The sequence below is a fragment of the Pipistrellus kuhlii genome, unplaced genomic scaffold (genome assembly GCF_014108245.1).
Source record: "Pipistrellus kuhlii isolate mPipKuh1 unplaced genomic scaffold, mPipKuh1.p scaffold_m20_p_1, whole genome shotgun sequence".
NCBI classification, from domain to species: Eukaryota; Metazoa; Chordata; class Mammalia; order Chiroptera; family Vespertilionidae; genus Pipistrellus; species Pipistrellus kuhlii.
Genome location: NW_023425404.1, coordinates 150,133,725 through 150,149,350, shown reverse-complemented (window position 1 = coordinate 150,149,350; position 15,626 = coordinate 150,133,725). Strand labels below are relative to the sequence as shown.

The 15,626-nt window shown below is 37.9% G+C and overlaps 1 protein-coding gene across 10 annotated transcripts in view; it reads right to left on the bottom strand.

Annotated features, from left to right (window-relative positions):
- Window positions 1-15,029, bottom strand: part of HNRNPD (heterogeneous nuclear ribonucleoprotein D) — a 17,599-nt gene extending 2,570 nt beyond the window's left edge. The window contains exons 1-9 of one of the 10 annotated variants that reach the window (XM_036412341.2): window positions 14,487-14,630; window positions 12,565-12,621; window positions 6,996-7,042; window positions 4,767-4,831; window positions 3,575-3,743; window positions 2,777-2,938; window positions 1,313-1,441; window positions 355-454; window positions 96-242 (exon numbers count right to left, since the gene is read on the bottom strand). In XM_036412341.2, coding sequence (XP_036268234.1) covers window positions 96-242; window positions 355-454; window positions 1,313-1,441; window positions 2,777-2,938; window positions 3,575-3,743; window positions 4,767-4,831; window positions 6,996-7,042; window positions 12,565-12,621; window positions 14,487-14,493 — 883 coding nt within the window. In that variant the 5' untranslated portion in view covers window positions 14,494-14,630. Of the gene's footprint in view, window positions 1-95; window positions 243-354; window positions 455-1,312; window positions 1,442-2,776; window positions 2,939-3,574; window positions 3,744-4,766; window positions 4,832-6,975; window positions 7,043-7,517; window positions 7,980-12,564; window positions 12,622-14,486 lie in introns of those variants that run through there. The other 9 variants (XM_036412350.2, XM_045571293.1, XR_004983436.2 and 6 more) reach the window with 9 other exon arrangements.
- Between the last annotated feature and the right edge of the window lie 597 nt (window positions 15,030-15,626).

The following is a 15,626-nucleotide window of genomic DNA, read 5'->3' as shown; positions in this document are numbered from 1 at the left end:
TGGCACTTGGCAAAGCTACACTAACCTTTCTACCTATCCAAATTTGTACAAAATAAATGTCAAATAGCAGTTAATATAAAAAGTATAGTACTTACTGCTATAATCACCATATCCATAGTAGTTGTTGTAACCAGTGTAGTCATATCCTCCATAACCACCGTAACCTGGGCTGTTATATCCATAGTTGCCATAGCCTTGATTCCAATAGTTACTATATCCCTGGTTCCAGTTTTGACTGGGGCCTGCAGCACATTAATAGGTTCACTAAAGTCAGAAGATCAGCAAAGATCTTTACTTCAGGATAATTAAAAAGCAGAAAAGCTTAAGATAGAGTAAACTTAGGCTCTAGCTCACCACCACCTCTTCCACGAGCTCTTCCTGAAAATCCTCCTCTAGATCCCCATTGTTGCTGCTGCTGATACTGTTCCTTTGACATGGCTACTTTTATTTCACACTAAAAAAAAAAAGAAAATATACTGAATCAAAAAATACTGTTTTGAATTCAGAATGGCCAATACTGTCTAAAATACAGTTGGTTAATCTGTTTACCAACTAAAACCATTAGTACTTAAAGAAATAATTACTTCTGATATCAAAGAAGTATCTGCTTGAAATATATTACTATGTCCTACTTTTCAAAAAATGTATTTTGGTAAAGCCTAGACCAAAATTCACTTAAAATAAGTTTTGTCCTGGCCAGTTTGTCTCAGTTGGTTGGCCATCATGAAAGGTGGCAAGTTTGATTCCCAGCCAGGACACATGCCTGAGGTTGCGGGCTACTTCCCTGGTTGGGGCCATGCAGGAGGCTGCTCATCAATGTTTCACTCTCATATCAATGTTTCTATCTTTTTCTCACTCTCCATTCCTCTCTCTAAAAGTCAATAAACAGTATCTTTTTAAAAATTAGTTCCTGCCTTAGCCTGGGGACTGAAGGGTCCGGCGTTTATTCTGGTCAAGGGCATATACCTCAGTTGCAGGCTCTTCCCTGGCCCAGCCTGGCCCCTGGTCAGGACTCATGCAAGAGGCAAATAATCGATGTGTCTCTCTCACATAGACATTCCTGTCTATCCCTCTCTCTAAAAAAAAAATCAATGGAAAAATATCCTCAGGTGAGGAATAAAATTAGTTTCTCTCTTGCTCCCCAATCAAAGCAAAAAAAGTTGATCAATGACTTTAACAAACAAGAGCCAATGGAACATCTTTAAAGCACAAGCGCACTGAAGAAAGTCTTTACAAAAAGTTGTATGATTATACTCTCAAAAAAAAAAAAAGCTAATTTTGTAAGTCTACAATTAAACGAAAGCTCACTTACTTTACTAAGACCAACGTTGTGGTATTTCTTTTCCATTATCTTCTTCACTGGCTCTTCTTCTTTAAAAGTAATAAAGCAGAACCCACGCCTCTTGTTTGATTTGTCCATGGGGAGCTCTATGGATTCCACCTGGTATAAAAAATAATGTTTAATGCCGTAGTTTGCACATTACAGTAACAGCACAACTTTAGAAGGGACAAGTGCACAAAGAAAACATGTATTTGGGTCTCAGGTTTTAATATGCTGTGTCCCTCTCCATTAATTCTAATCTTTGAAAAGCATTCATCAAATTAGAACATCCACTCTTATCTAAAATGTCTTCAAATATATTTATAAAAACAAGTGTCACAGGGACTAATATTTGCTATCTAATTCAAAGGTCACAAACTCAAATGCCCCATCAAGAACAAGCAGAAGGAAAGTCAATTTTAAGAAAAACAGAATAAAAGATACTGCATTTGGGAGAAAATGAAGAGTGATAAGGACCACTGAAAACTGGAGAACTTATGACTGTTCAAAGGTGGAAACTTCTACTCATCTTAGATAACTATTGCATACAAGAAAGCAGTTCCAGCCAAAGCCGGTTTGGCTCAGTGGATAGAGCGTCGGCCTGCGGACTGAAGGGTCTCGGGCTCGATTCCGATCAGGGGCATGTGCGTTGGTTGCGGGCACGTCCCGGGTGGGAGGTGTGCAGGAGGCAGCTGCTCAATGTCAATCCCTCATAGATGTTTCTATCTATCCCTCTCCCTTCCTCTCTGTGAAAAATCAATAATAAAAAATATATTAAAAAAAAATAATAAAAAAAGAAAGCAGTTCCAAAGTTGCTTACTCTTACAAATATTTAAGAAAGCTAGATATTCAGATTTTTGTGGGAAATATTTCCATTCCTAAATACTATCAAAACATGCTTCAGTTGTAAATCAAGCAAAAGATGCATGCAAGCTATATGTGCAAATTATATTTGTAGGTCAAAGTCCTATATTTCTCAGCCTTAAATCATTAATCCACAAAAGAAACTTCTATCTCACTATTTCATTATCTATAATTAGCCTAATAAAATTTGCACATATACATATACTTAAATTAGAAGACACTAAACTCTATTCTTAATTCATTATTTCCCTAATCTCAGCTGAACCATTTCCTTCTATATCTCAGGTAACCTAATTTGGATTTCTTCTTCATGTTGTTTTAAATTTATCTATTAATATTCTATGAGATAAGAATGTCTATTTCATCTTTGTTTACCCTGTGCACAGCAGTGCTATGCATACAGTTCCTCAATAAATGGAAAAATGCAATCATCCAACCTTTAAAGATCTGCTAATAAAAGTACTCACAATATCCTCATTGCAAAAATAACCACATAATCTGTTTAAAACTTAAAAAAAAAAAAAAAAAACCTTAATGTGACAATTATATTCAACTAATCTGGAAAGAAAACTGAGTCAAAACATCACATACCTCACCAAAACCACCAAAGTACTCCCTGATTTTCTCTTCAGGTGTATCTGGAGAAAGGCCACCAACAAAAATTTTTTTAACAGGCTCTTTTGTTTTCATGGCTTTGGCCCTTTTAGGATCAATCACCTTTCCATTCAATTTATGTTCTTTCTGATCCATGACCTAAGGAAATTGAAGTTTTTTATTTTAAATAAAAGTTCAGAGACTATTATTAACTTATCTAAAAATAATTATAGTTAACTAGGTACATGTTGACTGGCTCATGATTAAACTGTCAAATTGTAATTGTGACACCAGTATTTAAACATAAAGGTAAGAACCAGGAGGGAGACACAAATCAATAACTACAAAACATCACCTCTAACTATCAGCAATAGAGACATGATTGCCTCTTCTCCTTAGCCCAAGACAAAATGACTCAGTTAACTAAGTTTCTTGCCTAGGAAATTAAAAAGCAAACAAACTGTACTACTATAAACTTGTCACAACACATCCTTTTAATTAGTCATCTTTAAGTCTCAATATTTTTAAAGTTAATTTTAATTTAGTAGAGCCTGGCACACAAAATACACGTATTCAATAAATTTTTATACTTGAGCATATTTTTAAATTTTTTATCAGTAGTATAGTTGGCATAGTAAACAATTATTGAATCTAATTCTTCATAATAAAATGTATTGGCAAGAATTGTAACACTTCATATTATTGCAAAAGGGGAAATCACAAATGGGCAAATTAATTTTATCAAGCTATCAACATTTTTTTATTATTAATTAATCAGAACACATAACACACTACCTTATCTACACTCTCCGACTCTTTAAACAGCACAAAGCCAAAACCCCTTGATCGCCCTGTGATAGGATCTAACTTCAGAGTGCAGTCTACAACTTCACCAAATTTGGAGAAGTAGTCCTTCAGATCTTTCTTTGTAGTGTCCCAGCTAAGGCCTCCTATAAACATTTTCCTGTAAAGACAAAAAGCAATATTAAAATGCTAAAAAAAAACAAAAAACAAAAACAAACTTTGCCCTAGATACATATTGAAATCAATAATCCTTTTTTTCAGACTGCACCAATTTACTGGGCAGTATGTGAAAATGTCATTCTTCCTATATAACCACATATCAAGAACACCCTATTCCAGTTTTGGAAAGTTTTGCTTTATCACTGCTGCTTCTGCATAATTACAATACAGTGAGCAAGCAGCAGATTAAAGTTTCCTGGCTTAGCAGAGATACATGTCTCCCCAAAGTAAAAAAAAACAACAAACAAAACCTGTACATTAAAAGCCTTTCTTAAATTACAAATTAAGTGTTGGTAAAAGCAAAATACAGAATTTTAGCTTCAAATTTCCCCTCCAAATCTTCATTATACATATAAAAAGGCTATTTATTCCTCAGTGATCAGTGACAGCATGTCTATGCTAAATTTCCTTTCTACTTAATAGTTCTCATTAACAAAACTCTTAGCACATACAATGGAAAATTCTAAATCTCACATCACAATTAAGCTGTAAAATGAGTTTTTTAATGTGGAGTTTTTAATAAAGATAAAAGTGATCATGTGAACAATCTAGTGAACAAAAAGAATTATCCATTGAAGCACAATCCACTAATTAACCTAGATGATTTATTTACAGTAGAACCTCAGTTAACCAGCAATAAAATATGTAAAGCATTAAAATGCTAAAAATGACTGGTGGTAAACAGAAACCACTAAGACACTTTAAAAACAAAATATATTACCAAAAAATTTAAGGTGAAACCTTTTTGTAAACAGCAAAAGGCCATAAAGCTCAGATCCAGCAACTCTTGTGATCCTTTTTAGATCTGTGCCCTAGTCCCCCTCTACAAAAGAACTATCATATGACATACCTCCTACTCTTTAAAGAGACAGGACTGGAGATTTTTATTTTAAGGGTAAACTGTCAGAATTTGTTATGTGAGGGCTAAAAATTTCATCATGGGAATAAAATCATCCTTGCTCACCGATTTATCATCTTTATAACTGGGGTGGGTCGGGGTAGGGATGGGGATGTGGTACTAACTTCCAGCTGTGGAAAGAAATTAAAGCAGAAAATATCAACATCTTGTGGGTTTTAAAATATAACCACTAAAGCCAATTCTTGCAACAAGAAGCCAATTTTATCCCTAGAATAAGATCTTGCTTCTGCTTCTCCCTACAGATGCCAGATTAACTGAGGTGTTACTGATCTTACTATTTTACCCATAAACTTATTTTTACTACTAATAACAAGGTTAACTTTTAATGCAAAAGAAGTCTTACTTAAGGCATACACTGTACTTCCCACTTCAGGTCAGGTTTTCAACTTGTACATGTTTCTAGTGTTGGGCCATTTATACACTTACTTTCTGGATTTTCTGATAAAAATTTCCATGCTTAAAGGAATCTTTATTAACTCTTTTTTGTATCTTATAATCAAATGAGCATAACCAAAACATCCATGTTGTATAGGTATTGTTAACATTTATTGCTTATTCAATGGGGGAGGGGGTTTGAGGTTATTTTCAATTACATTTTCTTTCATTCAAATAATACATCTTGTAATATCCAATCCTAGTCACTTAAGTTGCCTTAAACACCTTATTTCTTTACCTAAAGATCCAGAGTACTTCCTTCATACATGAAAGTTCATTACCAACATTTACAGTTAGAAGGACTTAACTCTTTTAAAAGATGAGAAAACTGACTAATAAAGCAATGACCTCTTATTTATCCATTACAAGTTTCAGAACAGAAACAACTTCAAGTTGAATAAATTTTAAATTACCAATTCTGTAAGTATTACAGAAGTTTTTCCACCAATAATCCAGGTTTGAAATTATTTCAGCCTCTAAAGAATATCTAAGAAACAAACCGGACACAGAATGCTCTTGCCTTTCAACTTTAGCTTTAAAAAAAAAAAAAAAAAAAGAAAAAAAAGCTTTTGTATTTGAGACAATATTAGTTTTAATTTTATTTAACCAAGGCAATGTTTACATTGGATTAAATATCCTTAAACTAAACAAAAACCAAAACAAATTTAAAAAAATCGCAAATAAATTCTACCACCAAGAATGAGGCATGTTCTATTATTACTCACACGCCCCAAATGTTTTTTACAGCACAGGAAATCAGTTTTCTTAAATATTAGATAAGCTTACTAATTCATTAACTAGCCCTATACAAGTGCTCTCCAAAGAAACTTCCCACCTTTAAGTCTTTGACAGAGAAGTTGTTAACTGCATCTACCTTAGTACTGAAAAGGTCACTGAAGATGCTATCCTTTCTAATCCATCAAATTCCATTTTCAGAATATAAAGTATTCTGGCCAACTGTAATTTTTATATATATATTAAGATTATGATTTCTCAAAATATTTAGAGCAAACCATGTAGTAAAACAACTTCAGCTATCCAGCACCTTTAAAGAATGAAAGCCAAATACTCCACCTTCCTTAAGGCACTGTCAGCCTTCCCCAATCTCTCTCCAACTGTTCTTTAACCTTCAATTATTTGGAATAAAATTTTTCATCTACAACATATCACCCTTCTGCCTTAAGTAGAGTAATCATGATTTGACACTCTTTGGGTCAGTCATCCTGAATATATCATGCTACTATAAGTTATATAGAGCTATTTATTAACACACTTTGTACATCCCATGTCTTAGAAATTTTAACAAGTTACTTCATTTTTGCCAGGTTAATCACCGGTTGCTGTTCTAAGAAGGCCTTCAACAACCCATTTTGGTAGCATAGGTAGATGACACTCAAACTTTCCAAATTTTATGTAAAGTTTACAGTAGTCTGAGTAAGAGTGGCTCTTCTGAGGCAAATGTATTTCCATTTGGTAGATCATAAATCACTTTTTCTTCTGCTCTAAGTATAGTTGCTGCATAACAGATTACCGGACAAGTAAATATACTACAATGAACATAAACTGTACCAAGTCCATTCCATCAGAACTAAATGGAACATATTAAATACATTCCATCTTTTATTCAGTAGGCACATCAAAACATCACAGTATGGTACAGTGAAGTTTTATCTTTAATTCTGGATACATGGAAACTTATTTTTTCTCTCTAGAACACCAGCACTCTGACAAGCTCTCCCTCAAATTGAAATGGTGTGAGATGATACCAATTTAAAGTTTCTATGTTTTATATTATTGTATCTTGCTTAAAGCACAATACCTATTGTCCATCCAGATTACCTCTGCTGCCTTGAATACAAAGACTGACTTCCAAGATGCTGTCACTCCTGCAGAGATGTGCAAACACTTTACAATGAAGTACAGATAGAACGTCAGAAAAATCCTAAGCAGCCAAGTTATAACTACATCACAAGATTTGTTCAAGTAGCAACAAAAATGGGTCCCTAATGCTGCAATAGCTTAAAATTTGATCCTTAGTTTTAAGTAAATCAATAACCCCAATTAAAATGTAGGACTTCACCTACAGTAATTTATTAACCATTTACTTTTTAAATTCTACCTCTAAGGTATTTAGCACCCCAAAAGGCATATACCATTCAATTTAAAACACCCACTCAACAATTTAAGTCTCTGCTTTTACTGATATTGATTTTACCCCTTATTACAGTAAATGACAGGCAAAAGTTGTATAATTGAGTGCAAATGACTTATCTAAATGCTATCCAGTGTCTTAGAAATTTAGGCTGCTTTGTAGGATATACTTTCGAGAAAATAAATTGAGGCAGTAAACCAAAATCCTACCTCCACCACTTACTAACTGTGACCCCAAGGGGGAAAAAAAATTCCATGGTTGTTTCCACATCTATAAAAGAAAACAAAACAAAAGACTAAGAGCCTACCTTAAATTAGCACAGAACATAGTCTGATGCTCAATAAAAATAAGTTATTATTTAGAAGTGGTAGAGCACAATCTAAACAATTTAACAAAGCAACTTTTTCATGTATTCAATGGCATATCTTAAATCTGCATGAACTATATGACATTTCCAACATTAAGGGGAAAGGTCAGGATGAATTTTATATAATGGATCCTAAGATTATTTTCAGACTTAACGCAGAAATTTTTAAGTATCCCATGTAAAAAAAATATATGTAAAGTGAAAATCAGGTTGTCTAAGACTAAAGTTTAATTCCACAAATCATCTTATGACTAGTGTCTCTCTACATAACACCAGTCTGTACTCTACACAAGTTAATGTAAGGAATAATTTCAAAATATAGAAGGCATCACATATGGAGCAGAGCTGGTTGGTGGGAAATGCTTTAATTCTTTCTCTGTACTTTTGAGGTCATTCGGTTTAACATTCTAAAACCAACAGTATTATATTTCAAGTTACTTCCCCTAACAAGTCTTTAGTGTGAAATATCTTATTCAAAGTAAAATTATAAGCATCATTAGACTTTCAATTTTGGAATAGGGAACCCGCCCCTTCCCAAATTTTGTAACTTTCAAAAATTTCTGAAACTTCTTCGGACGTGGTTTCATAACAAGTTCTGACAGTTTAAAAAATAGGACAAAATGTAAATGTTATTTACATTTCAAGTACTTGACTAGCCAATCACTGTCATCTTTCAAAATGTTACTCAAGCACACCACTAACCTTTATTTAAATAAATTTCCTGGTATTTTATCATTGTAGTTATTCCTTTAAAATATTAAATTTAGTATAATGAAATTTCACCAACACTTGTGGCGTTTTTCCCCCTTAGAAATTAAGAGTTATTTTAAAGTCACCAGTTACCTATAATGGAAGGGATGGGTTTACTTTTTGCAACTAAATAGTATCACATTAAGAGTAATCATTTTAGATTCTGTGTAAAACATACCTTTAGAAATAGCTTACAAACTTTTAACTATAATTATAAAATATTAATTTTTCTAGCTTGGTATATTATTAAATGTCATTATTTTATACTTTAGAATACTAAGTTGAAAACATAATAGCTAATAAGCTAAACTTGACAGGTTTTAAATAAACTTTAAATGTTTAACCTCAAAATCTCTTCTCTTCTTCGTTTCATTCCAAGGCAGGAATGACATCTTGTATATTTACTTTTCAAATAAACTCTCAGTTTTGTAAGTCATATATACCTAGGGGTTAAGGAATAGAGCTTCCTTAACCTAGAGGCTAAAGTTCTGGTTAACTGAGATTACTACATTCACAATTCTACAACGATATGCATTGGAATCAATTTAAATATCAACACTAAACTCAGAAAATGATTTTTATCTTTGCTGACTGGTGAAATTTAAGAAACCTGCAATTCTTAAGTTTTTAATAGTATAAGGGGAAAAATTACAAAAGATTCACCCCATGACATGGTTGGTTTTTTTATTATTTGCTAGTAGTTTTCATCTTTTTCAAAGGGCTAAAAGGGGATTTCCCTAGTTGTTTGGGCTTTATGACAGTGTTAAGTCTAGGTAAGCAGGAATTTGCAGAACATGACCCAATACTTAAAACTATCACCCTGACTATTGGTCAAACACTGCCAGTAATAAGTCTTTCCCACCCCATCCCAGTCTTAAATATCTAGCTCCAAGGTACAATATAATACTCCAAAAACTAAAACATGCTTACCTTTACTCCACAGGAGTAAACCACTGGCAGTATCAACTATTAAGACACAGGACAAATACACACAAACTGAAAGCAAGCTATGTAGTCAATCTTCCTGTGGTGAGCAGTTGTTTCCAACACATAGATCAGCAAACCAAGTAACAAACATGTTGTATTACCTGAGACCACACTGTTGGAAGTGAAGAGAAACAGATCCCACGCTTCCAGCATCCAGTTCAGTGCCCTATCTACTAAAATGTTGAAGCAGAACTAAAGTGAAATAAAACTTTGAACTAACAAAAGTTATGTTTCACTACATTTGTGAAGTTGCACACATTTGAGGTGCACAGCTTTAAGTAGAATAGGGGAAAAAGTTCCCTTTTAAATGTTTTCAAGTATGGCATGTATCACTTGAAGACTAAAATGAACCATCCTACATGTTGGTTATAAATCACAACAGGCAAGACTTTCTTATATTAGGGCAGCCTTACATGACAGAATACTCAGGCAATATTAAAACTACACAGTAAATACACTAGTTTATAAAAGATGTCACACGACTTGAGGAAAAACAGGCTTAAGGCCAATATATTTTATCTCAAAAATGAGCACTGAAAAACTTCAGTGATATTCTCTAATTCTAAACCAAAAAGGTCAGGTGATTTTTATAGTATCTTTATAGATAAGAATTTGAAATGGAGAGAATTTATTATTCCTCCCTTATATGTTCATTATCTCAAGATTTGGGGACACCCTTTACTACAATTTTAACACTGGAAACCTCTCGAAGGTTCCAAAGAATGTTATTATTCAAACCCCATCTACTCAGGGTCTCAAGTTTACTAACTCAAAGACCAGTAAAGTTGGCATGAGACTGTTCTAAAATTGTTTTAAAAAGCAAATAATGTTCAGAATGCCCCGAAGCACCAGGGTATATTATGATCTCGAATATTTCAAACAAAAATGTGTAGTCCCATTTCTTAAAAATTAAAAGGAGAAAACCTATAACAGCATTCACAAAATTTCACAACAGGCTAATCACACTTGAGCTTATATACTAATGATTAGAAAAATAGATCAAACATCCTATTATTAGAAAAGTATTGCTATGATAACTGGATAGGACTTTTTGCTTCCTGCCCAATCCAATGCAAACCAGTACCTATTTTGTAAGTGTCTGAAAGCTACTGCATTTTAGTTTTCCACTGAGCATGAGAATTTAAAAATTGCCTTGCTACATGGCATGTCTATTTTGCCAGACACTAATCTTTGAGAATCTACCTTAATGGAACTGCAGCCCTGTAGAGAACATGAGTCCATACCCAAAGAGAAAATTCCAGTGTAAAAGCTAATAAAAACTAACATATTAAAGTTGGAAAGATTAAAATGAAGTGAATTCAGGAAGGCATTTTATTATGAAAACAATTACTTCATCTATTCAAAGAATATAACAGGCATGCCCTCTTCAGGATAGCTGTTTAGTCTTATACTCAGATTTTGGGAAAACTTTTAAATCTACAACAAAATGATTTAATAACTTAGGATGAAACTGTAATCACTTTATTCCCAAGTTAGAATTATAAAAAGAAACACATGCAGAAACGTGTTTAAGAAATTAAATTTAGGTGATTTTATATCTAGTAAGCAGTCTTGTCCTCACTATTGAAACTATTATGGAATTGCTGCCCAATGTCCCTCAAACAGGAAGACAAGGAAAAAGAATAGGGTGGCAAGTGCACAGACACCAGTTGTTTAATGGTCTTGAGATTTGTTTGTTTGTTCAAAAGAACAGTATTTTGTTAATCTAATTGGATGAGGCTGGGTGGGCAATAATTTTAAAAGGTCAAATATTAAGACTTTAAAAATGAAAAGCATTATTTGTTAAATGTAAACTTGCTTAATTTAAAGTGAACCTATTTTCAATAGGTTATAATCAGACAGAATTTAAAATGTTCATTAAACTATAAATATTTAACTGCCAATTTTTCCTGAGAGGTCACTCAAAAAACTTGTGAAGTTATTATAGTATTAGGTAACAAGGCAAGTATAATTTTTACAAGAGTAAAACAATGACCTAAGTTTATAGTCCTTTCAAATTACTGAAAATAATTGCTTGTGTAAGATTTGGAATATATAATGGAGTAGGAAAACCAAGTACAGTTATCCTTTAATCTTAGTGTGTCACTTTTAGCAGTATGAGGGTATAATTTTCAGCAGAAACATTTTTATGTTCTACTCTTACCCGGTTTCTTCTTTTGCTTTTTTTCCCTACTGCTGCTTCCAGTCTGCTTTATCTCTAATATAAAACTGGATAGGTTTCAGTGGATAAGAATACAATATCAAGAAAAACTCAAATAAAAGTTAAATGATATCCCAACTGGGCTCTTAGAAGATAATATGTGTATATGTCAGCTATCTACAAATTACTGGCTCTCCATGTTCCAGCAGTGGTAGATAAAAAAAACTCCTGGAAAACTCTAATATAATCCTAAAGAACTCTAATATAATCCTAAAGACAGACTGAGCTTTAGAGAAAAGGAATATAAAAAACAGTCAATCTAGCCTTCCAAAAGCAGTCATGCAACTGTGAACATGTCAACCAACTGTTATGAACATTCCAGCCAAATCACACAAAATAAAAAATCTGAATTAAGAGCTGTAGTGGAAAGCCACATCAGCCCATCTTTGAATAGTACATATCAATTCTTAAAGTTATACTTATAAACAAACAGGCTTGGTGATAAAATACGTACAGTTCTGCATAATATATACACAATGCTTTTAAAATTATTTTACTTTTGACATCTCCAGAATATTTCAGTATAACATGCAAGACATTTTAAACACAAGAATTTATATGTATGAAGTAACCTTTACATTTAGCACTAAACTTATAATTCAAAAGTTATCTTTTTCTTAAAAAACAAAAACCAATTTGAAATTACTTTTTCTTGACAAGATAAAAAAAATTACTAATTATATTAAGCTTTAATTGGCCAAACCACAATTTCATGCATTACCAGAGAACAAAAACCATGTAATAGCATCAGTTTTGCCCAAAGATTACTCATGGTACCTAAAAAGATTTTATATCCCAGGTGCAAGATATCCTACTGTAATACTGTCTAGAATTTCCTGGGGAGTCAATGGGCAACAAACCAAAACACAGCCTCTCCAAGTTATGACTATTGAAACCTTTATAATACAGAAATAAAATTTAAAAGTTTTACCATTCTTCCCGCTGTGCCGTCGCTGCTTCAGAGTGTCGTGGGGAGGAGTTTGAATGGCTAGGGAATTAACAACCGGTACAGCAACCAATCAAAATTCTAGTTTTAGTTTTTGACATTGTTAGGGTTAAAAACTTTAATTAATTTACACTTCAGTTCAACAGTAGCTAACTACAAAGGCAGCTACTTTTGCGATTTGAAAAATCAAGGTTAACAGGAAGCCTGCCCCAAACAGCAAGTTATACAATTACTCATTTTGGTACCTCTGCCCAAATAACAGAATTCAGAAAACAAAAACCAAAGTAGTAAGGCTTAAGTTTCCAAATATTTAACATATCCCTTTCTTAAGTTAAGCTATACATTATTCAAGATTAATTAAGAAAAGCTAGTTTCCTATCCCACCTCCAGTCTCCCAGTCAGCACAATCAGCAAACAGCCGAACAAGTCTGTTTGGGCTTAGATTAAACCCTGTACTCCAAAGAGCTTCTCTCTCCTCCCTCCAAATCGTGTGCTCTTTCCCACGTGCTTTTACCTTCCAACACTTTCCCCCTTGTTATAATGAAATGTAACACACACTACAAAAAGGATCGGAAGCTTGACCCAAGATCGGTATTAACAGGAGTTAAGAAAACCCAACCAAGAACCCCGATTTAGTCCCTCCTGCTAACTCCGGCTCCCAAGTGCTGCATTTTTAACATAAGTGCAGCTTCAAGTCATGTGCACAACCATTTCCAATGGGAGGTAGCAAGTTACTAATTAAAAACCTGCAAAGTAAAAAAGTTATGCCATAGCATAATACAGGATTTGTTCATTTTTTTTAAAAAAGCTGGTGGGCCTCCTTTAACAGTGGTTAAAAAGAGCAGGAAGGAGAAATCAAGAGAGACCAAAAAAGGATCCTGGGCACCGGGTGGAGGGGGAGATTTTGTAAAAAATAAATAAAAATGGAAATTGCACAGAAAAAGTAAAGTGGGTAAGAGCACCGTATCTGTTCGAACAATTGGGGAACCCAACAGCTGGGAGCGAGAAAAGGGTGCGTGGTTAGGCTCACTCGGCGGGGTGGGGGCAGGGCGGCCAGCAGGCCGGAGGCAGAGGCAGAGGCAGAGCAGTCCCAGGCAAGTTGCAGGCCCCGCCGACCGAGAATTTAACCAAAGCCCGTGTAGCAAAACCGAGGAACCGACAGGCGATGCGGGGACTTGCACCAATGAATTATTCCTAGTCCAATGTGTTCCCTGGGCTGAAAAATAGGGCTGTGTGTAAGCAAGTCGTTGTGCGACAGCAAACAGTAAAAAAAAAAAAAAGGCGAAGGGATCGAGGCGAAACTTAATTCAGAAAACAAAATACTAAAAAAAAAAATAAAGTCCTCCTGAAGCGGAAACGGGAGCACAGGTGGGAGCCTTACGCGTTCCCCCCAAAGAATGTACCGTACTTTTATAAAAACAATCGCATCGCCTCGGGGATGCTGGAGTGAGTCGCTCCGAATTAAACCTTAGTTTTGCATAAAGGCTTGATATCGGTTTGCGTTTTTTCAGGCCCCGGACTTTGGAAACGGGGAGCAGAGAGGAAGGGGGGTGGGGGGGAAGGTGCCCTCGGCGGGCGGGAAAAAATCCTGGCGGCTGAGCCGGTGGGAGGAGACCCAGGGCCGGGGAGGGGAGGAGGGCGGGCCGCGGAGCAGCGTGGTGGCGGCTAAAGGTGGAAACGTGTGTGATGGGGGAGGGGGCGGCGAGCGGGCGCGGGGAGAAGGCGATGAAAGCCCCCGGGGATGCCAGCGCCGAGGAGCGGGCAGCGGTGCGGGGGAGGCCGGCTGCACGGGGGCCCCGGACGGAGGGGCAGAGAGCGGGAACGAGGCCTAATGGCGGGGAGCGGGGAGGGAAGGGGGGAGGGGGGAATAGTTGGGCCTGGCTTCTCCCGGGCCGCCCCTTACTCACCCTTCATCCTCCTCGTTCTTACTGGCGTCGATCTTCGCCCCCTCCGACTCGGCGCTGCCCCCTTCGGTGCCTCCGGCCGCCGTGCCGCCCCCGGTCCCGGCTCCGCTTCCCGCCGCCGATGCCCCTTGCGCCGCCGCCGCCACCATGGCTCCCTCCTGCTCGCCCGCCGAGCCGCCTACCGCCGCCGCGCCGTCTCCGCCGAACTGCTCCTCCGACATGGTGCTCCTGCCTCCGCCGCTGAAGAGACGACACCCGCCGCCGCCGCGAACCGAAACTAGCAGCAAAGTAATCCCCGCCGCCGCCGCCGCCGCCGCGCGCCCGCCGGACCGCGCGAAGCACACAACAAGGCTGAGAAGGCGCGCGCGGCTGCGAAGGCTCCTGCGCCGCTCCCCGGCCTGCCCGCCTCGCCTCCCGCTCCCGCGCGGCGCGCACTCCCGCTCCCTGCCGCCGCGGCACTCAAAAAAAAAAAAGAATCAGCAGCAGCGGCGGCCGCGCTCGCCTCCTCCTCGCTTTAATGGCGCCGCCGCGGACCACCTAAAATGGCCGACGGAAGAACGGCGCGTCCCGGTCACGTGACGCGCGAGCGCGCCCTTTGCCCCTCCCCCCGCCCCCTCTCGCAGCTATTTTTTTTTTTTTTTTCCCCCTCTTCCTCCCCGGTCCCGCCTTCTCGCTCCCTTTTATACCTCCTTCCCGGCTCGCGCCGCGCGTCGTGGGGCCTTTAAAAGGAACCGGAAGTGGCGTTCGACAGGGCGGCCTCGCGCGGGAGGATCGTCGAGAACAAGGAGCGCGGCTTCGAAGGCGAGGCTAGAGGTTTCCCTCCCTCGGCCCCGCCCCCCACCCTCCGAGGGTTCCTGGATTTCCGCTCACTCCCGCCCTTACCTGCCTGCGCTCCTCGGCGGCGGGCGGGAGCCGGGCGGCGGCGGTGCGCCCGGGGCTGGGAGACACGCACCCGCTGCTCCTTACGTCCTCGTAGTAGCTCCCAGGCCGAGGAGAGGGGCTTCCCCGAGCTGCGGTCTCCGTGCCGCCTCCGCTCTGTCCGGAGCGGCGCCCAGGGAAGCCCCGCTCCCCGTCCGGCTGCGCGCGGGCCGGGCCTGCGACAGCTCCGCCCGCCGGAGGGAGCCGCCGGGTGACATTGAGGCT